General features: G+C 28.3%; 1 protein-coding gene across 1 annotated transcript in view; it reads left to right on the top strand.

Moving 5' to 3' along the window:
• The window catches only part of LOC123296305 (calcitonin gene-related peptide type 1 receptor-like), a 295,317-nt gene that overhangs the window by 200,321 nt on the left and 67,681 nt on the right, over positions 1-27,315 (top strand). Inside the window, exon 5 of the mRNA XM_044877766.1 lies at positions 22,898-23,024. Within this exon, the coding sequence (XP_044733701.1) occupies positions 22,898-23,024 (127 nt within the window). The remainder of the gene's footprint in view (positions 1-22,897; positions 23,025-27,315) is intronic.

Raw genomic sequence — 27,315 nt, 5'->3', positions numbered from 1 at the left:
CTTTCTTTTTTTTTTAGTAGCTCTTAATGTTACTACGGAAAACGGCTAAGCTAGGATGTTAATGGATTTTGCAAGATATTTTTCCATGGCCTTTCAAATCTGTTAAGAGAATGATATACGTGACTAAATTATAGATGTTGAGTAAATGAGGTCTTTAAGTTAAAAATAACACTCTCTGGAATTGAGAAACTTCTGGTATTGTTCAATCAAAATTGAGATCTTGTATGACACACAACATTTACATATGACTTACAAACGGGGAATCGTTTAGCGAAGCGGCTGAAAAATAGCTAGTAATCTATAAAAATTAAAAAGATTAGAATTTTTTGCCGGGATTACAGGGATATGTTACATAATTATAAAATTAATTGTTCATAGCATGCATGCCTGTCTGATATAGCTTAAACCGTAAAATTGTAACTATTTTCACATTAAATCTAAAAATTATACTATATTAAACTCTTATTTTTATTACTTTAACTTTTATGATTAAAGAATAAATTACCTATATTATCCGAACAATTGAGTTTTCATAACATGTAGGTATAATGAGAATTTTATATTATAATAAACCAAGAGCTAATCCGAAAATTTTGAACTTGTTGCAAACTAGGTAAAAACTTCATTTAACTTTATTTAAATACAAAATTATTAATTATATACCGAATACAAAAATTATATACGTGAATGCAGTAAAAAAAAGGTACTAGTTACAAAACAATATGTTTTTACAATAAAGCAGGGCTTGGGCGAGTTATTTTAAGTCGAAGTCACCATTGTTATAACTTTATTGTGTGTCATAAACTCTATTGTGTGTCTCTTTATCCAAGTCCGCATTGCTCATAGAGGAGTAAGCGACGAATCTTCTACCTATCTCAGTTTCTCTCATAGTAATGAGATAAGTAGAAAAAAAATGTTGTCTCTCTGTCTTACTCGTATTTTAGGTTGTCGCTGGTTAGGTTGTCACTGCCTTACTCGTATTTTAAGTTAAGTTTAAGTATTCTGAGCCACATTTGCTCATGCCTGCAATAGTCTTTTTTATTTATTTTTTTTTTATTTATTAAAACTGGCTTCAGCAAAACTGCTATATAGCCAATGCAATAGTCTTACAAGTTTTATTGGTTCAAGAAAATATTTACTTGCAATACTTTAATTTTTAGGTAGTCAAATACTTTCTTCAATAGTATTGAGATCGTTGACTCAAGAAATATTTACTTCTTATAAAAACATTAACACCCAAGTAAGCTCATTTACTTCAATCTTGTTTTTTTTTTTTTTTTAATGTGTAGTAGACAAAAAATAGTTGCAAACTTTAAAAAGGGTCAATCTCCATTGGTTTTTAGAAAAATTTAAGATTTTTTTTTCAACAAAATGCCATATCAAGGATATTGTTTTATTAGCGTAGTTATTTCCTCCAAGGAATTTAGAAAAGGTCTCATTTTGGAAATCTAAGTCCTTTTCGGCATTCAACGGAGAAAGTGGTTTCATTTTCAACAAGGACCAAAATCAAATTCCGAAAATATCAGTTTCATCTCTATGGTCGTACAGACAGTTATTTTAAAATTTTCATGCATTCATGAGTATTTTACGAGTTTTAAGATTTCTTGCATATTTGCAACAATTTCTTAAGTCTTAAAGACTGATTACATTCTCTTTCCCTATTTGATACGGATGCAAATTCCATCTTTTTCAATTCAATTTTTACATATAACATTTGCATCCGACAAAAGATTCAATATTTTGGGATCAGCTCTTGGTCTATAAATTATTTTATATAATTTTAATATTATATTCATAAATATTATGTTATGCATAATGTATTGTACATAAATAATGCCTTCCAGCTTGTGAATATGAAATATCAATAAAACCACACAACAAAGATTATATTAAAAACGAAATTGCAAGCCTATTGGGAAAAACAATTTTGAATACAAATGCTTTTTAAGGACAAGCTTGGATACTGAAGAGTATAAAATAATTATTTCCATGATTCACTCATACATAACGATTTGTAAAAGCTGTTAATTCTGAGTGCGTCAAGCTTTTACAAATAATCATGTTTGAGTTAGTCATAGATGTTGGCAGCTGAAACTTTTTTTGGCACACTTTTATTACTTTATTTTTTTATATTAATAGTTACCAGATATATTATAAGTATCAGTAATTATATACCCGTTGGATGGTCCATCAAAATGGAAACTCTTTTTTAGTAATAAATCCTAAAATAAAAATTTTCTTCTAGAAACACTTTCCATACTTGAAAAGAATCGAGTTAATTTTTATGAACAAAATGTTTAAAGAAAGGCAAATGAAGTAACTATGATGACATCGATATGATCTGTATTAGTAGATGCACTCCGATATTAAATAACAAAACTGTAGTATGAAGGAGATTAAAGTCTGTTATGAAAGAGATTATACTAACGGAGATTTCCATAAACAGGAGATTATATTTCCATATATAGGAGATTATTTTTTCATAAACAGGAGATTATATTTCCATAAATAGAAGATTATATTTTCATAAACAGCACAAATTTGTGAAATATGTCTACAAATAAGCAAAATAAAATTTTGTACGAAAATGAAAATGTCTACAAGTTGTGTTTTCTAAAGTGATCACTTTCATTTAGTTTATAAAGGCAATTTAATGATCAGGAAAAATTATTGGCATCGCTAAAAATAAAAGAAATAATATAAAAACATTATTATTTAAAATATAAATTACAATAAAACAGATATTGATGATAAGATTTTAGTGCAATCAACTTTATTTATTTCACAACGTGTATCAGGATCTGTAATTTTTAATGTAATGTGCAATTCAGTGCTGCATTTTGGGAAGTTTTGGAGAAGTCAAATGTTTTCTGGCTCAGTTTTCCTTTCCTGTCTAAACCTGAATCAATTGATATGGAATCTCCTGTGGAAGTCAAACTGAAGTTTTTTACTCGACGTCTTCGCAAAACAATCATACATATGCTTTGTTTGAACTTACACAGGAGAGACTCGGAAGATCAAGGGCAGAATAAAAATAAGCTCCACGCGATAACTCGAAACGAATCGACCGAATGTTATGGAATTCTTTTCGGATTGTAATCCCGTTAATACGCTTCCATCGACATCACAACGAAGTCAATAAAAACATTTAAAAAAGGTTTAAAATTTAATTTATGGTTTTGGCAAGAAAGCGTGTGTAGTTTTCCGAAATAAATTTTTGGTGGCTTTTTATTAGCAAAATCAACATTTTGAAGTACTTTTTCAAATATAGTAGAATACTCAAATATAGTAGTATATTGTTGCACATGATACATGTTGTATATTAAAATAAACTTGGTTGATGGCAGTGATATTAAATACTTTGGCTATTGTTATTGGATGTAGACAATAAATATTGGTAGACAGACAACAATGTAACAATATAAGTACAATGTCGATCATATTATGGATAGATAAGTATCCGTTTACTTTTATAACAATAATAACGTAAGTATTCCTTTATTTTTATTTATTATTACTGTTATTAAAAGATTGATTAAATCAGCGTATTGAAGATCGTTCAATTTATCATATTTATTGTATCTTTAAACGAGTAACAATTTTAAAAATAAGTATAAAAGGTTGGCTTAAAGTCCTTTTATTTTGATATATTTCTTCTGAAAATATCCAAATATACTTTAGTTGAAAGATCATATGTTTGGCTTATAAGTACGATATATGAATATAATATAATATATTTTAAGTCCGGAAGGAATTCAATATTATTTTTGTTATAGCATTGTTGAGTTTATATTTTTATTATTTCGAAACAATTGCTTACGATTGATGTTTAAATATTTAATGTTGGCAAACAATTTTTTCTTTTACAACAATCTTACATATAAGTTTTATATATGTACGTTGATGAAAAATCTGATTTGGTCTCCAGAAAACCTCTACGTACATTTTTAATAATCAACTAACGGGTAATCATTATTTACATAAAAGTTTATATTTTATATATTTTCTTTGTATCGATAAATTTTGTTCCTTTATTGAAAATTTTATGAATGATATTTTTTTAGCTATATACTTCTACCAAAGACTACACATATATTATCGTAAAGTTAGAAACACAGCAATACCAGGCATTTACCTATATGTAAATGCTTTAGAAAATTGCGGTTTACCTCTACAAGATATAGGGTAACATTTGGTACCTCAGATCATTTGTACCCTAAAAAATTCCTAGAAGATATTGATATTTAGCGACTATTTAAAGATTATACCTATTCCAGAAGGTAAGTAATTGAAAAGGCCAATCTTAGATGGAGGGAGGAACGTACTTGTGGCACTACAAAACAGATATGGTCTGAGTACAATCGTAAGCGTTCCGAAGATCTTATATCACTTCCAAGGGCCTCTATTAGCAAAGTTTTTGCGGCTATTACAGGACACTGATTGGGCGGCAGGCATGCTGAACGCCAGGGCCTGGCAGTGTATCACGACTACTGCAGAAGCTGTCACAGTGGTGAGAAGGAGGAGACAATGTCTTATATTCTCTGTCACTGCCCAGCTCTGGCCATGAGAAGATGGAATTACTTGAGCCAGCCTCTCTTTGACGACCTATTCGACCTAAAGTCCTTCGACGTCAAAGCACTCCTGCTGTTCTTAAACAGCTCCAAGGCAGAAGTGTCCGAGGATGGGCCAACTCTTTATCGGTATCACAACGGACCTTATGGTCTAAATGTGTTACACCCCAGGACAGCCACTCTAACCTAATCTAACCTAAGAGAAACAAGGTAGGATCCAATATTTGAATTATATACATTCTAAATTGAATGTTCGCTTAAATGAACTTAATTATCACATGTTGAAGAGAGCGTGAACTATAAATATATTTTTAACGATAGGAAAGGAGTATTTATATTATTATATTTTAACAAAACACAAAACATTTTGAACCGAGGCATTATATTCTCCCCTGTGTATTCTGTTTCTGTTAATCAAGCATTTGCAATTTTATAGTACCAATGGGAATGTTTTACAAAAAAGTATATATTCATATCAGTTCTCTCTTGTGTGTTTATTTTACATACTCTCATACCGCCCGAGTTTTACATTTCATTATCTTTTTATCAAATAGAATTCTAAAAATAAAAAAGTTTATGTAAGTATATATACAAATACTTTTTTTTTATTTTGTAAAAATGATTTTTATCATACCTGGCCTATTATTTGCTGTTCAAAGTACACGAGGAATTTTACCGTTTCCAAAATATTTTACTGTTTATTATAAATCGTGCCTCTTTAAGTTTCGAGGGGTTTGTCTCAGCCGGTTCTCATTTCAAAGAATTTTAATCCAACGATGAAATATTCGCTAAAATCTTCTTTTTATACCATGTATATATGAAGTATACATTAAGTCCCAAGTTTGTAACGTTTAAAAATACTGATGCAACGAAAAAAATTTTGGTATAGGTATTCAAAAATCATTTAATTAGTCCATTTTCGGTTGTCCGTCCATCTGTCTGTGAACATAATAACTCAAAAACGAAAAAAGATTACAAAATTGGGAATGATTTCTCACGCAAACAGTCAGGAAACAAGTCAGGATAAAACGGATATATATTTACTGTTTATTGTAAAATTTATTATTCCACACAAAATCAATTTACAATCTTGTTTTTCCAAATATATTCACAATTCATATATTCAATAATAGTTTAACAATTACTCTTCGCACTGCACTATGATATCATCCGTTCATTTCAAAGGACTTGTTATCATTTCAAACCAATCATAACTACACTCTTACATATGTGCTGTTCCCATGGAAAATTGACTATATTTGTTATCTACTGCAACTACGTTACATTCTAGACTGAATTCAATTATTATTTTCTAGAAAAAACACAGCCAACCAAAATACCAAACTCGTTACAATATGCTAAATCGTCCTGTTTTCTTACATGAAAAATTGCTCGCTTACGAAACACAGACGAACGCTGAAACTTTTATATTTCCCCAACACTCAAAAATAAACTATTAGTTCTTTTGTACAAAAGAATTTGGTATTCTAAAATTTCTCCGTGTATTTAGTAATATTGATTGCTAAGAAAATATTTCATAAAAAAAATAGAAACTATAATTTTATGAATTATGTATCGAGTAAAAGAAAACATCCTTAAGCATGTATGATGCTACATTTGAACTATCAAAGAGCACTTAAAAATAAAGTGGAAAAATAATATTTGCTCGTTATATATATTTTTTATCATATAAATTGATGTGAAGGCTATATTTGTGTAATGAATACTTTTTTTTCTGTATAATGAGTAAGAAAATTCATTTCCGCATTAAATTATTGTGTTCGATGTTAGTTACTTTGGGCTTTTTGTATAAAAATAGCAGCAAAGCAGTATAAACAAACGTCCACAAAAGAAAAATGTCTTTCATTTATAAAATTTGTGGCAATAGGAAAACTTGAAGTGTAAAACCAAAAAAAAATCACCATAATTATTGATATACCATAAAAACAAGAACGCATTTGAATAATATTTTTAGTCACTGTCTACATAAGAATATTATATACAGTTTACTTTTTTTTTCGAGATACTTCAATTAAGAAACCTTTGTTGTTTGAAAAATTCGTCAGAAACCTGAGATTTATAGACGAATAACAAAAACCGTTGATGGCTTTTCTTAGACTTTCAGTTTTCGAGGAGATGTTTGCTGCAGTGAGCTAAAAAACTAACAGAATTGATTTTAAGAATTACTTAAGTTTTTTCTTCAAAAACTTTCAAGACTTCCGGCTTGCGATTTAAAAAGCGCTTAAAACCACTTTTTATGTCTTTTCTAAATATACTCGCTTTTTTGTCTACTGGTCTTTTCCAGCCTCATCCTGTATAAAGATATCCTATCATTCAAGGTTAAATTTTCTCAATCATGTTCTTTAATAGTCGTTGCACAACTATCTTACAATATATCTTTAATGTTAAAGCATAGAACGTGATCAGAATTTGAGTAATTTATGAGATATATGAAAAAGGAAATGGACCATTATCGAGAAATGTATATTTTTTAATAGTTTGATTTGCTGTCGAATGTAAAATTCATAATAAAAAAATCGATCGTTTTGTATGTACTTATTATACAACAATATTTTACTAAAATAAATATTACAAAATAAATAAAACATAAAGATGCTATAAAAAGTGGAGTCCTCTAAAGACTCATAAAAATAGAAGAAATTATCCTATATAATGTCCGCTGGAAAGATTGAATTTCAAGAATTTTTGGTGTTTCACATTTTTCGCTTTCAGGAAAGCCTCGAATTTGATTTTTTTATTTTCAAAATTTGCGACCGTGTCAAGGGTATTTAAATTATGCAATTTCTTTCGACTTCTCCTGATACCTAATAGATGCAGTTTTTTTTTTAAATAAATAACGATACTAACATTAATAATAGGCTTATACTACCGTTTTTCAGACATAACTGTGTCACGCACTGAAGGACCGTTATGCTTCGGTAGAATCACTGTGAGAGTGCGGAGGAAGGAAGTTACTTTTCACTTTATTTTTCGAGTCAAAGGCATTTTTTTTCAAGTGTCACATTCTTAAAATTTTTTTTCTTTTTTTTTTCTTTGCCAGATGGAAAGTATCCCTCGCTATAATCGGTTTTGTCACTCTGGCAACACTTAAGTAACTTAAGAAAAAAGCTCTGTTCCAATAAAAATCATATCCAGATGAAACAGATAAGAAATCTCTTATAATGGAACGTGACAGACATTTATTCCTTCATAGATTTACTTCTTTGTACATTTACTCCTTCGTGAATTTATTTGAAATTACTTTTCCGTTGCCAGAAAGGCTAAGTTTAGCCAATAAGAATAACTAATTCTGAAAACATTTACAATTAATTTGTTACCAAACTTTTGATAAACTTGTATGTTATCAAATAAAAATTTTATAATGAATATCTTAATTTTAAATCAATGTACCCAACCCATTGTGTTTGATTTATTTAAACTGCTTCGTATATATTATGAAATTGCAAATACACGAGGGATTGTCTGGAACTGTTTAAATTTTAACGTAACTTTTTGATGAAAAACATAAAATTATTGCAAAGTATTATTACAAACAAACTTTGAATTCAAATAATGTATTATAAACCTTTTTTAGTTCAAGATTAATAAAAAACCATTCAACATCATTAATATTCATTTTGTTTTTGAGGGTTAAATAAGGTGTTTTATTGCCCTGTTACTTAAATAATACATATTAAGAACCAGTCATCGTGATAACGACCATTGGAAGCTTAGCACATACATGTCTTATAAAGTTAATTATTTTAATTTCGTTAGTTATATTTTATAGAAACGACAAACACAAACTTTTTCTAGTGATATTTAATTCCGATAACACTATTCTTATTAATCGAATCTATATTCCCCATTTAAACTATGGCGGAGTAATCTCGCCGGGTACCAATAGTCTAAAGTTGATTTTAATTTTTTTTTAAATATATTAATCATCCTGGGTTTTCAAAACAAATGAGCTTCTTCAAATGAAAAGGTTTGTCAAACCAAGCTTTAAGATAAGTGTACATAATAATAATAAATTTTATTGCCGAAAAGATGCGTAAATACATACAGACTCGTCACAGTTAAAATGTTAATTAAAAAATTTATTCAATGTATAAGAGCATTTTTCAAGAATCAACCTTCTAGACGTTATTTTAAATTTGTTAAGACTTGCAATATTTTTTTATGCTTTCGGACAAATTGTTCTACAGCTTAGACTCATTGTATATTGGATCACATTCAAACAAGGATAAATTATGCTTAGGAGTTCTTAATTGGGATGGATGTCTCGTATCATAGTCATGATTATAGTTATTTCTGCACATTTTATTACACCATGCATATATGTAATATGCAACTAAGTTTAGTCCCAAGTTTGTAACGCTTAAAAATATTGATGCTACGCACGAAATTTTAGTATAGGTGTTCATAAAATCACCTAATTAGTCCATTTCCTGGCAACTCGATAACTCAAGAACGAAAAGACATAACCGTGAAAAAGATATCAAGTCCGTGGGACCCATCTTGTAAACAGTTAGAGATTGAACAAAAGTTTAAATGTAAAAATGTTCCTTATCAAAAAATAAACAACTTTTATTTGAAATATTTTTTCGTAAACATCACTGTTTACCCGTGAGGGCAAAAATTAAGCGTAAATTGTATAGTATGTATTATATGGGAATATCAGTTATGTTTGTGTGACATGTATGTATGTGTAATGTGATAAAGTAATCAACACTGCCTATGCATGATTTTTCAACAATTAACTCGGTCAATTGTTTGTTTTCACTTGTTTAAATTTTGTTTTGCATAGATAAGACATTCGTACATGTAAATTCCTGTCAAAGTACAATTTGAGCAATATTTCGAAATTTACTTAAATGCCATTGATTTATTTACCTCTTTTCGAGATAATAGCAATGACTTTCTACCATAAAGTTTTTATTTTGTATACTAAAAGAATATCCAGTTTTTTGTGTTTATAATAAGAAGAAAATAATAATATGATTGAATAAATAAAGTAAAAAAAACTTTCACATAAATCTGATATTAATTTAGTTTTTTGTATTTAAAGCTTTTGTTCTATTTAAAGCAGGAATATATTATATTTTCATGTAAGCATTTAGGTTGGCTGTTAGTTTATCCTATATATTCCTTCTATGCGCTTCTCATCCTGTAGTTTTGGTTAGACACAAATTAATTTATGAATGTTTTATATTCCAACAATATATGTATATACATTTTCGTAGTTTTTCTCAGGATGCAAACACAAAGAATATTATATTTTCATTCTCTCATTTAAAAGATGTTGCAAACAATTACTCCCTGTATAATGAATGAAACCAATGGATTTTGTAAGATATAAAATTGTTTTATTGAAATTTTAAGTTATCTTGCAGTTTCAGTTAGTATACTAATACGGATTTCGATAAAAATTTCGAAGCCTACTTCAAAAGTCGTATCTCCATAGATTATTTCATATTAACATCAAACTTTTTTACACCCATATACAAGTATGGTTATATAATAATGGGGAAGAAGGTAGAACCTAGAATCAAAATTTATATGCTTGTTGAAACCGTGCATTTAAATATCGTAGTGGAAGTTGTCCTTATTTAAATTGCTATTATTCCTCAACACTATGTATATGTTGACAATTTAAACATTAAAGAATCATCAAGGAATAAAAAAATAAATTAAAAAAATCAAAAAACCCGACTGAGTAAAAAGTAAACCAAATTTCATAAAAAATGAACTGAAAAGAAAAAAACAAGTCCAACAGTTTACACAGTGACTTTAACAGTCTATGAATCTGTCAAACTTATTTATGTTATTTCTTATAATGATACCGATATTACGTCATCAAATTGAATGCCCGCGTTTTTGACAGTTTAAAAAATTTAATTTAAGTTTTTGTCAAGAAAGCGTGTGTATTTTTCCGAAATAAATTTTTGGTGGCTTTTTATTATCAAAATCATCATTTTGGAGTACTTTTTCAAAAATAGTAGAATACCTTATTCTAACTTTCAAATAGATATAAAAGTGGGCTACATGTTTCTTTAATGCTATTATTATATAATTGAATATTTTTGTTTTGTTTTTTTTCGTATTGTAGTTGTGTAATTATTTTTATACATTTAATTTAAGTCAAATAAAGAATATTTAATACAAATTTTGTATGCTGTCTAATAAATAGCCATATCAGCCGAAGAATTTGGAATTGAATCAAGGTATATTTAACTCTAGGTTCTTCATCTTGCTCTTTATTCTAAACTCTTTCATAGTTTTTTACTAGTCATCTCAGTTTTTATAATATCTGTGCTTGTAACATTTCTGTTGCCTGTAACTTGCAATAAATTGTTCGGGTAATGTAAACGCCTTTTTCATTTAATAAATTCATAGAAAAAATTAATATATTCCAAGTAACGTTCAACTTGTTTTCTTTGTAAACAAAGACTCGTAGTAAAAGCTGTATATATATATTAGATTTCTTTTTAACGCTTTATAGCACAAGCAATAGAGAAAGTAATCAATTCTCATATCAAAATGTTAGGATATCGCTAAAAATTTGGCCAACCAAATTTAAAAGGATGTTAATAATAACATCCCATGAATCACACTTTTTTCGATTGAAAGTAAGGCTTCCAATTACCCTCGAAAAATTGTTAAAATTTGGGATCTCGCGCATATCAGTCTTAATAAAAAAAAATAATTAAGCGTTAAAATAGACGGTCTTAGTTAAAATAGAATATTTTTTAAATGTATACTAACATAATAACTTATTTCAATTTGGTTAGAAAATAGTATTAAATTTTTTTTCAATGTAAACCATGTATAAAAAATATAGACCTATAAGCCTTCCCTTAAAATATTAGTAAAGTAGTGTATAGCTACCATGGAAACTCCTGAAATAATACTCATGCACGGTGCGAACTGATTTTGCAAAAGTTTCTCTGTCCTGCAATTTTGACATATGCTATTTAAGATGCTTTTAAATAACTTTTTTTAAAAAAATATCTATGCCCTAATTTTCAGCAAGTTTCTGAACTTTTTTAGCTTCAAAGTTGTGTTTCTCGTACTATATTATACAAATGTTATTTCATAAATAAATATTGTAATTGTTTTTGTTTTTTTCCTGTTGTGTGGTGGTGAAATAGCCATTAAATAAAAAATTATTTGTTTAAAAACTAGATGATTCTAACGAGTCAGAGTAAGCAAAAAACACAGGGCACATTTATTTGGGAAAATGTCCGATCAAGATAGCAAAAAAAATTTATCTTCATTTGAAACTAGATAACCCGATGAGCTTCGTTTCTGTTGTTGCTAACTTCAAGTGATTTTTCAGTTGTTCTTTTGAGTTTTTCAAATATTTTAAGTGCCGCTTTGACGTGAAAAGTGGACAAATATTTTTGACAATTGATTTTTATTGAAGTGTTAAAGATGCGTTAGAACATTTTTGGTAGGGTCATATCTTATGGATTCAAGTCAACAAGGCTGTGTCTGTATCATCATCATCGTCAGCAACATGCTATGAATATAGCTTCTATGTAATAGTAGTTATTAAAGCTGTACAATTAACTATTATCTAAATGATTCTTATCTTCGGTAGCATCTGATTACTGTTCATAGATGGTGATACCATATAATTTGTTTATATTTTTTAAGTTTCTACTTCCGTTGACAGTCCCCATGACTCACTGTCTTTCTTTATAATATGTGAAAAAATAATTTTAAAGTCTACTGATGATAACAAGCTTTTTAATTTACACACTAAGGTTTCATTTTTTACATTAATAGTACATTAAGTTCAAAATATTATATTTTATACAAAAATTCGATCGAAATGAAAAGTGTCCTGGGTGAGATAAATACTTTGACAGATGTGTTCTTAAGATAACGTACACCAGGAAGGACTTCTCTAAAATAATTATATTAGATTCTAATGTTTTGTTCGTGCATTAAAATATTAATTTTGATTGAAACTTTTTTTGCTAGTTATTTAATCCTAGTTTCCAATTCAATTAAGATCAACGTATATATTTTTTTTATGAATATTTATTTACAAAGAGAATGAATTATAAATAAAATTTTTTTAAACCTTTATAATGTTAGTTTAATATAAATTTTTATTAAATATTTATAGCCAAGTTGAATACGATGTCGATGGTAAAATATGGTTCAGTATTCAAGAAACGAGATCTGCCAACTTTTAAGAGTACATTTTAAAACGCCTATATTTCGGTTATTTCTTATATTTTGATTCTTGTTTGTTATTCAGAAGATTACGCAATTATTTTTTTACTTTTTAGTGCATATTAATTAGTTCTGGAATATTTTATTTTTGATGATGGTTTTACGAAAAGTTTTATTTATTTTTTTAATTTTAGTAAATCTAAAGTACACTAATTTACCACTAAAAAAAATATCATCGAAATCGGTTGGCGTGATATTAAGTTATTCGTACATTTGTCTTGCACATACTTAATTCAAATTTAAGAACAATATGGTTTTGTCATGAATGTCATTATCAGAATTGGGCCAAATTGAAATAGGATCCCACGGGAAGCACCAGCTTTCACATAGAAAAAGAATCACCAAAATCGGTTCACCCGGTCGAAAGTTCTAAGGTAACAAATATTTTTAAAAAAAAACCATCGAATTGAAAACCTCCTTCTTTTTTGTTTGAAGTCGGTTAAAAAAAAGCTTTCCTTCTATCTCAAAGTTTTCTACCGTTTATATTGGGAAAACTTCCATTTTGAATAAATTTTTCTCATTAAAATTTCATTTAAAATTTTCTCATTTAAAAAAATTAATTATGATTTTCCATAATGAAATAAATTTTATTTTTAGCTTGTGTATATTTTTTTCACGCTAATGAATTTAATTTGTGGATTTTAACTAGACATTCTTCCACATTGAAGTAGGTACATGTTTCCTATATACACTGACCACTATTAATTAAAAGCTCTTAATAAAGATGTACTTGCATTTCAAACAGACTTGTAATGATTTTTTTCTACGTTTATTTTTCATTTGTTATTTTCCAGTTTACGATAGTTAAATAAAATCACAAAAGCACAATACAATTTTCATTTTAATTATGTTATAACAATCATGTCAACACAGACATATTTATAGATTTCAACTGTATGTACATAGTTGAAATAATAATAAACACATGTGTTTATTTTTATACCATGTATATATGAAAATACATGGTATATTAAGTTTAGTGTCAAGTTTGTAACACTTAAAAATATTGAATGGCCCCGCAATATTAGATAGGAAAATAGCTTTCTGTGAAACTTCTAGCCCTATAATGGTCTTCAGATCGGTTTGATCAAAAACTCTCATACTTTTCAACGAGTAGTTTTCGAGCTAGGGGTGATCATAGTTACACATATGATATTTATAGTAGGTATATATATGACTATATGCAAATGGTTTTCTGTGAAAATTTTTCAAACCACCACCAAAATGTTATTCGAATTGTTCGGATCAAAAAGATCTTGCGCCACAAAAATTTTTAACGAGTAGTTTTCGAACTACGGGCTGTAGAACTCGAAAACTCGAAAACTACTCGTTAAAGAATTTGGTGTCCGGGAGGACCCTTGATCGGAGCGAAGAATATTTTGGCGTCGGTTTGAAAAAGTTTCATAGAAAGCCATTTTTCTAACTAATATTGTGGGGTCCCAATTTCTCGAATTTGTATCCCAAAATCTGAAAATTCCTCTTTTAAGATATTTTGCACTTATGTGTTTTCAACATCAAATTCTACGAATAATTTACTTTATCGAATATAAATGAAATAATGCTAAAATAAACAATGATATTAAAATGATATTAAAAAAAATTTATAAATATTTTAATAAATGTATCATTTTTCTCCTCGCATCTTTCTTTGTGTTTAAATTTCAATTTATTTCAGGATATTAGAAAAAATTGCAATATGTTAGTCTTTAAAAATATATTATTATCTACCTATATATAATTTTTTTAACTAACAAATTGAAAAAAAAATTTTTTGATATTAAACAAATGTTGTATTTTGACGTCAGATAAGTTCATTAATCTGGAAAATAACAAAGTTGTGTTCGATCTAAAATGATTATGAATATCAATGGCTAAGAAAGATATTAATAAATTTAATTTTGTAAAATATATTTCGCAATTAACTTTATATAATCCAAAATATTTACTTAAAACAAAGTATAATCCAATTAACTTCATTATTTTTAATAAAAAATTGTTATGCTTTGATTTAATTTTAATAGAACTCAGCCTTTTTTTGATTGGCCAATGACGAATATTTTATAATCTACTAGGTGCTGTTTTTCGTAGAGATTTAACAAACTTTAAAATAAAATATTATCTGACGTATATGTTCTTCTCCTTTTTCGTAGAACATGACAGCAAAACGTAAATCTGATTCAAAGCAGAACAGTTGTACCTACGAATAAAGTAGTATACAGTGTTATTCATCAAAGAAGGAATAACAAATTACCGATAATATTTTACCGGATATGTACCATACCCAAAAACGATGTTGAAAGTGGTAGTTGCGTGCATATGAAAGAGAACATCTGATAGTGATATCGAATATAATCTTAACTCGGGTATTTAAAATCAACAAGTTCCTGGTCAATAAGAGGCGGGGATAAATATCTAAGTAAGAAATTCCTCATAAAATAGCTAGTTTCTTACAAAATAAATACTACGTCATTCTTCAGAAGACGATATGTTTTCGCTTTTTGAAAATGATTTTTTCATTAAAATTTTATATAAATAAACTTATATTGGTCAACAAATTGGAAACATTTTTCATTATTCTGGTTGGAAATAAAACCATCGATACCACAGAAATTCTACCAAACTGCTGTTGGAATTTTTATTGAAAATCTTCTGGATTTACTCAGCTTTACCCAAAATGCTTTCAGCAGAAACTAATTTATGAACAAGACTCTTTAATTTACAGTTCCTATATCTTTTATTTATATACTTAAAAATCACCATCATAAAAAATTTTTCGTATTTGAGATCCTGACGAAATATTAGCGAATATCAAATGTTCTAATTTTGAATGGCCCAGTATATTTTTGTACACATATACATATTATTTTTACAATTTTTCTTTTTCGATGTCAGAAAGTAGGTGGATTACTTTCTATATTTTTGTGATTTCACGAGATGTATTATTTCTCTTCGTGTTGAAGATAAATTCGAAAGTACCGATTTTTTTTATTATTAGTTTCTGTTATTTTAGTAAAATATGTGATTTTAATTTTCTTTTTTCATTCCTATTCGTAAAAATATATTTAATGGATTCTAGAACTTAAAAGTGAATTTTTGTTTTACAAGATATTATTAGTTTTTAATAAAAACTTTTTATAAAAATGTCTTAAAGGCAACTAAGTTTAATATATGCGATGTTTCGAGTTGCTTCAACTGCTACGATCTGTACACAGCTAATTATGTTTACTTAAGTTATGAATATGTCACTTCAACTGAAATATTCAAGTTTCCGGACATTAAGATTAACAAACATATTTAATTTTTCAATTTTTTACAAGGCTCCCCAAATTTTTGATTTGAATAAAAATGATACTTGCATCACTAAGTATGATTCTACTATCGTTATATTTATATTTTTCGCGGCGGCAATTGAGTCACTATCATATTTTCAAACGATCAATATTCTTGACAATATTATGACATAAAGAAAAATAATTTAATAGGAAAACTTTTAATAAATACTGACGTGTAATAGTAAGCTATAATATAGTTAGGTATGTAGAAGGTAACAACTCGTTATCGTTATTAAAAATCATAAAATATATCACACAAAACATACTTTTTTTTACTTCAATAAAAATTTATGAAAAGTGTTGACATACACCAAATGAATACACATTCACCGATCGCGACTTCACAAAATATGAGAAAAATTTATATAAAATTACAAACTTTGATGAAAATGGCTTTTAATGGACAGATCGAATCCTATCATTACATTTTTGAAATGTTAAAGAGCGTTTTACTAAATCTCACCAAAATCCCTAAATTTTGGTCATTCCTAAATACTAATTTTAGAATCATTATACATTCAATTTCTTTCGAATCCATTCATATTATTTTTGAAAAAAATATTTCAATTTTTCTAATTTAAAGTAGTCCTCTACACACCCGTAACTTTCCCTTTTTTCCAACATGAAAAACTGGATAATAACTCATGGACCAAAATAGTTCTTTATCGTATAAAAGAACTGAACATCATGTTTTTATAAACCGATTTGTATAAACCAGAAACAAAGACAATTATCCATAATGAAGTAAAAAATAGATTAATTGAACTTAATATGTGTAAAATTATGGATATGATTTATATGGATATGATATGAATATGTGTAATTATGGAGTTGAAAACGCTTACTTTTTATAGAAATTTACATCACTATGATACTGGGGCATATTATCTGCATCATCCTAGTAAAGAGAGAAGAAGACCTCTATCGTGTTTATGATTGGGAACATGGGTTAGAGAGATTCCAAACCATCAGCTATCAGCGGTAATAAGGGTGTTTTATGCGATGGACCTGAAGATGCTGAACATTTCTTCATCGATTGCGACGTTACGTCATATATGAAAATGAAACAACAATATACCTACTTGTGTCACGAAGTATGAAGTGTACGAACTTTTTAGCAATAAAAATCTTAACACTCTTAATGAGCTAAGCAGTTTAATTGAAGAGTTTCTTCTAACTAGGAAAAATAAAATATAACTTGGAACCACGATGCCTTCTCTTTACAGTCAATAATTTTATTAGAATAAAATAGAAAACAACACACAATGTAAAAATTATTATAGATTGATTTAATGTCAAATAAAATATACTATTATATATACCCTTAACGAAAACGAATATTGAAGGACGAAACTCAATAAAAGTTGGCCTAGAAAATTTTTTTTGTATCTGCTTCAAAAAAAAATATCGTCAAAAGGTGGTTAAAGACTTCCCGAACATTCTGTATACCTGAGGGAGAGTCGAACCTACAACCAACTGGCATTCTGGAACAGAACTCAAAATTAATTGAGCCACCAAGTAAAGAGTAGCTGCATATAAATTTCGAATTGCCTATCTTGAAAGCTTTGCTTTATAAAAGAGGTGACTAGCGTTTACTTGCTTTGGCAACAATGTTAGTACCTAAATTTTTTTTTCAAGCTCGAAGTAAAAACCATCTCTTTCTATCTAGAAAGTTAAAAACTTTTTTGTATAATCATTATAAATTAACATAATAAAATTATATATTTCTTATGTATTACAGTTTGATGAAAATATTAAAAAAGATTGATATCATAAAAAAAAAAAACGAAAAAACTATTGAAAAGTGGAATAAAATTCTAGGAATGTAGTGAATACGTGATTGAATTTACGTGTCGAAATTAATCACAATCTTTTGACTTATATTCTTTTTTTTTTAAAGGTACAGGTAATATTTATATTTTTACCATTACGTTTTACGTTTTTAGAAATGCTGTTTCATATCAATATTTACCCGAATGCAAAAACCAAAAAAGGGGGCTATGATTTTTTTCTTTACAGGTTTTAAGGCAGTTCTTTTTGAAATTCAAAGTGGCATTCGCATCATCAAATTTCAATCATCAGTTATTATTTTAAATCATACTTGGAATTAAAATTATCAATATTGAAAATTTTAGTTTCGATAATCGGGACTCAATAAAAACCAAGAGTGTTCCAAATACTGAAATTTATTCGATTGCTGGGATTGTATGGAACATTCATTATAAATCAAATAATTATATTATAAATCTGTTAACGCAGGATTAAACACTTGTTTTTAGAATCATAATAATGAATCATGTTAGATGTATATACAAATAATCAATATCATTTTTGAGTGACTATAAAAGATCGATGTGACATGTGTGTGGGAACGACATTTGTTTCGATTTCTTGTAGTTTCCAATTTTCGAGATTAGACTTTATTGCTTCTTGTTCAACACATAGATGTAGGCCAATAAACCAGGAAACAAAATCATAAAGATACGCTCTTGTTATATTGAAATAAAATTAATCAACGCAAACAAAAGAATTTGATAGCTCCGTTTCAATCATAAAATATTAAAACATGATATAAAATATACTGCAGATAACAAATACTAATATAATCCCTACTTATTGAATTGGAATGGTGTTATATCATCAAATCAACCACAAAAACACTCTCCATGTTACTTCCGAAGTACCTAGCTGTCATATTTGTACATCAGGAGTTTATATATTTCATTCATATTATATAGGTTATACCCATATATTTATCTATCATAATATGAAATATATCGTATCATATTCATGTCATAAAAACCCGTTGAAATATGGTTGAAACACAGATGTTATTTTGATTCAAAATTTTTTTTCTGGAAAATGATGCCTTTGGACTTGTACTGAGAATAACACATATTTAGGAAATTTAGAAGTAAAAAGTAAAATAACACCGCTTTATAGCCTTTACCTCTCTTGATGTGTACAGCAACTTGGTACACAAAATATCGTAATTAATACAATTTTCGATAAAAGACTTTTTGAGTTTTTTTTATATGAAATTGGACTAAATTTAAGGGGGGTTGCCCGATTATTTAAATAAACAAATGGCTTCAAAAGTATGCATATTTAACTTTGGTCTTATGCCAAAACGGCAGATGGATGATATGCTTTCATAGATTTCTCCAAAGCTAGTCGATAGAAATTTAAAAAAAAATTATTTAAATTAAAGTTAAAACCATAATAAATTTAAAAAAAAACCGTTGTATACGACTAATTAAGGATGTATGAGCACGATAGTAGGGTCGCAAATTATAAAAAACATATATTTTCAATTTTGATGGTGAATTATTTTACAACTTTTCAATATAAGACGAAAAGTAAAAATAAAATTTTCGACATCTGTACTCATTTTCCAAATATCGAAAATTGAAAATTTTGTTAAATTATTTCGCTTTCGATATTTCGAAAACCAAGGCATATATCGAAAAATTGTAATCTTATTTTTCGTCTATTCATGAAGTTTAACAAAATTCATCATCAAAGATGAAAAGAAGGTACAAATAATTTAAACCACAATTCGCATATTATTTTTCGTAATGAATGTTTTTTTTGGTTTTTTCGTAATAAAGGTAGAGGACATCGAATGGTAAAATAAAATCCTAAATACGATATGACGGTAATCATTAGATTGGAAGGATGATGAGAGAGACAGGAGTTTGTTGAACGGTTTACTGTATACGATGACTTGTGAATACTATGCAATTTGTAGTTACTTGCTTCAACCGTACTTACTGCATGTGTATAAAATATTCATATATTTTTGAAATCAAAATTTTCTGACGCTTTGAATTTATATTTTAATATGCATCAAACTAGGTATTATTATTTTTACCTCTACCTCCACGATTTTCTGCCCCGAGAGTTTATAAACTCGAAAATTATGCATATTGATATACAAGGTATTTACATGAACTTGAAAAGGGCACATCTCTGAAAATTTAAAATGTTCAGGAATTGAAAAAAAACTTATTATTTTTCAAACTAGTGTGACCTTTTCGAAATTGTTTCTGTACAGACCATAACGTTTATAGTAGAATTAATACCAGAGATGTGCTGTTTTCGATTATAATGGGTGTAGACAAGCATTTATGTTACTTAAAAATATAATATAGTATAGGTATAAAAAAACGTATTTGACAACATATCCGACATGTGCCCTTTTCGAAATTGCATATTCATTTATTTAATATGGCGGCATATATTCATAAAACTAACAAAAAATGGCGGGTTACACGAAAATATATTCTTAACTTGGTATAAAGTAAATATTTTGTTGGCACAGGCAAATACAAATATTTACTTACTATTCTTCAATTTATAAGCCGTCATTTGTCCTAGGAAGTAGGACAAGTAAGTTTTCTAGAATTTTTTTTTTCAATAATTTGGACACAAAAGTTTTGTCCTAATATGCTCACGAGAAAACAATAATGTTTATGAAAGAATGTTTCAAACAAAAGTTCAAACAAATTATTTTTATGAGGAACATTTTTTACATTTAAATTTTTGTTCTATGTCTAATGGTTTTCAAAAAGAATCATATCATATCTGAAAAACTATTAGACCCATGGTGGGTTGGATTCAATTGTTTCAAATTTAATATACTTTAAAATGGTAGTAGCAATTGATGTCGAAAACTTATAGCTTTTGAATTAAACTTCAAAAACTGAAAAAAGTTCTAAAATTTTTGTAGTTTTTCATGGATTACGTAAGTAGCACAACTTTCTTTCCTTGCAAAACGTAATTTCACACTGCTCGAAGGGGTCCATATAATATACCAAAATAGCAGCTTTACATTACGTTTTGCTATCTTAATGTAGAATTTGATTGGCGTAAAATAGTTTTGGAAATTTACTTAGGGGAGGGGGGGGCGTAACCTTTGAAAAATTGGAAAAATATCAAAACAAAAGATATGAAGTTAAACAAAAATACGAAAAATCGGACGAGTGGGTTACGTGATATCGCCTGTACGTAAATCTCGAAAATTAGTGGTCTAATTATAAAATGAGGTAAATTTTTATGTTTTTTATGCTTCTAACAACCTGAATTACACCACAGATACGAAATTTTGATGGATTTTGCGATTGAACGAAAAGTTTCTGATGAAATTTATTACTTTTATTAATAATATTTTATCGATAATATCCAAGCAATTGAAGAGTCATATGGACTTCGCGTGAGTGTTTTACACCGTAATTTATAAATTTTTTCTCTGAGAGTATATTATTAGTTTATTTATTATAATTACGGGAAATTAATTTCATAGAATATTAAAAATATCCTGGTAACGACAAGTAAAAGTTTCCATTGAAAAATTTCACGATGTAATACCAATAAGGAAAATTAATGTATTTTTTTATATTTTTAATTCATTGTTTACACCGTTATAACATAGTAAAAGATATAACATGAATATATACTCTGCATATGAATTATGCAGAGTAGGCAGTGGTAGGCAGTAGGCTTTCTGTCTAGGTATATGTAATGTAATGCACGCCATTTCCTCTGTTTGCCACCCCCAATATCGAAAATGCCAACTCCACCGCATGCTTGCCTTTAACCCACTTGTCCCCACTTAATCCAAACTTTACTTTACTTCTCCGCCCCCATAGTACTTACTTTACTTCCACCAATGACAATAAGTCTCGCCAAGTTTTCAGCGCCCGCTATTGTTTTCGCCAAACGAACTTTTTTTAAATAAAATAGAGTGATGAATAAGCTCTTAATACACCCTGTATATTTAACAGAGAATATTAATGACGGATTTAAAATCATATAATAAGGTATTTTAAATGCATCCACATTATGGTTTTATCCTGTGACGTTTATGAACTTATTATGGGATTTAATGATAAAAACTATGTACTAAGTTGAATTATTCATTCATATCTAACAAGTTAATGAAATATTTAAAGAAACCTCCAACACAAAATTAAGTCTGATTGATTCGCTTGTTGCATCGCAGATGCTAAACGGATGAACCAATTTTGAATTGTTTTTTTAAAGGTATTTAATTTGATTAAAAATGTTCTTATAGCTATGTTTTTAGATAAAATATGCTCATCCGTTAAAAGATCATCAACCCTTTCCTACTTGTTATCGGAGATGACCTTAAATTAAAATTACCTTTCATATTAAACAAGCGAAATTTACAAAATTTAAAAAGATAAATTCTTCAGATACGTAATGATTCTAAACTCGAACTTGAAACGTATCTAAGAACACTCTCCATTCGATAACATTTTTCCCTAGAGCCTTCACTAAACTGAATCAATTTTGAGGATCAACGATTATTATTTAATTTTTCCGTATGTGAAACCCTAAACTCGCACTTGAAACACAGCTAAACAAACAAACACAGACAGACACACAGACACACATAGCCGTCAAACTCTTTTTTTGGTACGGGGGTAACTAAATAAGAATCGGTGCATCCACACACACAGTTTTCCACAGAAACGTTAAAGACAGGTATGTAACATATGTGGAAAACAGAAACTTTATATTCTCTGATACACCAAGAGCCTGACTTACAAAGTTTTACAGAACTGCTTGAATTAAAAAAAAAAAAAAATGTTTAAAAAAAACACAATGACAATTTGTTAGGTCTGACTCCTGAGTATGAATTATTGCCATAAATAACAAAAACCAAATTCATTATTTATTCTTTATAGCATATACTAAAATAAAATTTTTTTGTTCCAGGACGCTACGATGTGCTCGAATTACGATACATATGAATCTATTTGCGTCGTTCGCCATGAACAATACTTTATGGCTGTTATGGTATAGATTCGTTGTTAGAGAGCCACATGTTTTAGAAGCCAATAAGGTAAATTTTTAATATTTACGCTTAATAAGAATTAAAAAGGTATAGATTAAGAAATCCGGTTTTGATACTATTTTGAAATTAATATTTGTTATAATTTGAGCAAGACATGTACTTTTCGCAATTTTTTTGTTTTTGCAAATTTATTTTTACATTCGGTACCATTTTACAAAAAGTACCATTTTTCGTGGGTTTAGCATACATCTTTAAGTTGGCAATACTCTAAAGTGTAGGCGAGCTATTGTTTGATAACCGATTTGACAACAGACAGTCGGTTTGTATTTTAGTTTGGTTCGTCATTTCATAATGAATAAAGTCACGCCAGAGTATCGCTTAAAAATTGTGGTAATTTTTTTTTTATCATAACTGACCGATAAAATAGATCAATAGCTGCAAAAATTCAATTGACGGGTTGTGAACCAAACTAAACACCCTATTTAAACAAGAGAAAACAAAAAATTGACTGAGTTAATTGTCGAAATACCATGTATGGACAGTGTTGATTACTCTGTCTGATACTGTAACTGATATACCATAACATACATACTATACAATTTTGTGCTCTCACGGGTTTGTTGTTTAATATTTTAAAGGAACATTTTTTACATTTAAATTTTTGTTCTATCTCTAGCGGTTTACAAGATAGGTCCTACGCAGCAAAGACCCAAATGACCTTATGACTCCTTAGAAAAATTCGAAAAAATCGTAAAAAATTATTTGTTTCGGAATTTGATGAAACTCAGTTTATAAGGTAATTTTGACCCAAGAAATTCAAAAATTGAGTTTATTTGGCGATTGGCCGAATAACTTTCGAAAAAAACGATATTTCGGATCGATTTCCGGTATTATCTCGAGAATTATTAGCCCAAACGTTAAATGAAACCGATTTTTGTATTTTTTGGGTCAAAATTACCTTATATACAGAGTCTTATCGAAATTGGAGACGATTAATTTGTATCGATTTTTTGCAATTTTTTCAAGGGGTACCCCTTAGAAAAATTCGAAAAAATCGTAAAAAAGTTATTTTATTCGGAATTTGATGAAACTCAGTTTATAAGGTAATTTTGACCCAAGAAATTCAAAAATTGAGTTTATTTGGCGATTGGCCGAATAATTTTCGAAAAAAACGATATTTTGGATCGATTTCCGGTATTATCTCGAGAATTATTCGCCCAATCGTTAAATGAAACCGATTTTTGTATTTTTTGGGTCAAAATTACCTTACATACAGAGTTTTATCGAAATTGGAGACGATTAATTTGTATCGATTTTTTGCAATTTTTTCAAGGGGTACCCCTTAGAAAAATTCGAAAAAATCGTAAAAAATTATTTGTTTCGGAATTTGATGAAACTCAGTTTATAAGGTAATTTTGACCCAAGAAATTCAAAAATTGAGTTTATTTGGCGATTGGCGAATAGCTTTCGAAAAAACGATATTTTGGATCGATTTCCGGTATTATCTCGAGAATTATTCGCCCAATCGTTAAATGAAACCGATTTTTGTATTTTTTGTTTCAAAATTACCTTATATACAGAGTTTTATCGAAATTGGAGACGATAAATTTGTATCGATTTTTTGCAATTTTTTCAAGGGGTACCCCTTAGAAAAATTCGAAAAAATCGTAAAAAATTATTTGTTTCGGAATTTGATGAAACTCAGTTTATAAGGTAATTTTGACCCAAGAAATTCAAAAATTTAGTTTATTTGGCGATTGGCCGAATAATTTTCGAAAAAAACGATATTTTGGATCGATTTCCGGTATTATCTCGAGAATTATTCGCCCAATCGTTAAATGAAACCGATTTTTGTATTTTTTGGGTCAAAATTACCTTATATACAGAGTTTTATCGAAATTGGAGACGATAAATTTGTATCGATTTTTTGCAATTTTTTCAAGGGGTACCCCTTAGAAAAATTCGAAAAAATCGTAAAAAATTATTTGTTTCGGAATTTGATGAAACTCAGTTTATAAGGTAATTTTGACCCAAGAAATTCAAAAATTGAGTTTATTTGGCGATTGGCGAATAGCTTTCGAAAAAACGATATTTTGGATCGATTTCCGGTATTATCTCGAGAATTATTCGCCCAATCGTTAAATGAAACCGATTTTTGTATTTTTTGTTTCAAAATTACCTTATATACAGAGTTTTATCGAAATTGGAGACGATAAATTTGTATCGATTTTTTGCAATTTTTTCAAGGGGTACCCCTTAGAAAAATTCGAAAAAATCGTAAAAAATTATTTGTTTCGGAATTTGATGAAACTCAGTTTATAAGGTAATTTTGACCCAAGAAATTCAAAAATCGAGTTTATTTGGCGATTGGCCGAATAATTTTCGAAAAAAACGATATTTCGGATCGATTTCCGATCGATTTACCTATACCCAAATTTTTTTCGTAGCATCAATATTTTTAAGCGTTACAAACTTGGGACTAAACTTAATATACTATGTATATTTCATATATACATGGTATAAAAAAAAAAACCTTTTTTTACAATTTTTACCAAGCACTTTTGCTTACTAATCACTACTGTCCCGACTATACTATCTACACCTTCAAATGTTAAAGTTGCTAAATATTTAATTTACAACAGAACTTGTATTGAATTATGATATCTTTTATTTGCACCTTTATAAATATTTAAAACACTTCTGTTTTTTTCGTAAAATTTTTGTAATTAAAATTAAAAGTAAACGGTAAAATTTAAAATAACAAATATTCTAGTACTGTTCTTCTATAAAAATGAAAAAAAAGAAAAAAAAAACTGAAACTGTCAACTCATTTAATTACATAAAATAAATAATAAAACATACATTTAATTATTTACGTGATTTTTTTATTAAATCGAAGATTAAATTTTTTTTCTGTTTTATTTTAATTATTTAATATCTAATTTTCGATTTTTTACTTCTATGAGCAAAATAAATGTTTATAATAGGCAATCGTGTTTTTTGAGTTTAAAAAATGTTGAAATTTATACTTCTTTGAACTTTATAGTTAACTGCTGTAATTTAAATTTAGGTACACAAATAATTTTTACTACGTAATTTTCTAAGAAAATAAATTAATTGAGAAAATAGGAAATTTCTTGCATGGAAATAAAAACGTATTCAAACCTGTGCTCGAAAACTTTTTACTTTCATAATAAAAATAAATAAAAGTATATGAAGATAGAAAAAGTTTCAACTACATGTACCATTTGAAAATAGAAGTTATTTATGTTTTAAATCGACCGTGGTCAAAATGCTCATAACGCGAGTACTGACGGGTTAATATACATCTTTCAAAAGACAATATACAGAGGTTATTGTGATTGTATATACCTTACACTTTTTTTTTTTCAATTAATAAAAATAATATTGTCGAAACGAAACCTTCTTTATTTACGTTATATATAAAATTCAATAATAATTATAATCGAATCTTTAAAATGAAGCTACAATCCATAAAATCTCTTCTATATAATTCGATTTTTCAAACGTTATCAAATTTAAAACAAAACAAAAAAGTTAAAACTATTCCCTTTGGAAAACGTTGTAATTACACAATTCGTATCTGTTATACATATATGTATATATGTATATATATATAGTATCCAATGGCAACCGTTGTGAATTTTCAATATCGTCTAATGCAGTAATCAACTCAATTGTAAAATCTGTATATATTTTTATACAATGTATTCGAATTTAATTTAATAATCATGAATCATTTGAGATTGATTCGAAGATAGTTTTGGGACAAATAGTTCAAAAGCATTGTTTATTAACGAGATCCGTTCAAGTTTCGTTCACTTTGAGAAAAGAAACGTGTCCAGCTGTTATAATGAACGGTGTCAGTTTCCACAGGCAAATGAAGTCTAATATTTGGGTATACACCTTGATAGAAGACTTACTTGACGTAAACACATCTGGTCGAAAAGAAAACAAAACTTGAAATTTTCTAATTTATACTGGCTCTTGGGTCAAAACTCTAAGCTATCATTGAACAGTAAAGTTTTAGTGTATAAAACAATACTTTAACCTATGTGGACCTATGGCATTCAGCTAAGTGTTGCGAACAATCAGTGATTCTCCGTGGTGAAAAAAACAGTGCGTGAAGAAATTGCGCGGTTCAGTGATAGATACCTGGCACGCATTGAGCAGCATCCAAACTCTGAAGTGATCAAACTCTTGGACAAGTGTGGCAGTGTGAACAGACTTAATAGACAAAACGTGCTAGATTTAATATTTAGGTTTTAACAGTCATTGTAAGCAGACTAAACAGACAACATGTGCTAGATTTAAAAAT

This window comes from Chrysoperla carnea, chromosome 3 (genome assembly GCF_905475395.1).
Source record: "Chrysoperla carnea chromosome 3, inChrCarn1.1, whole genome shotgun sequence".
In the NCBI taxonomy this organism is placed as follows: domain Eukaryota; kingdom Metazoa; phylum Arthropoda; class Insecta; order Neuroptera; family Chrysopidae; genus Chrysoperla; species Chrysoperla carnea.
The sequence above is the reverse complement of the archived record's forward strand: the minus strand, read 5'-3'. Positions and strand labels throughout refer to the sequence as shown.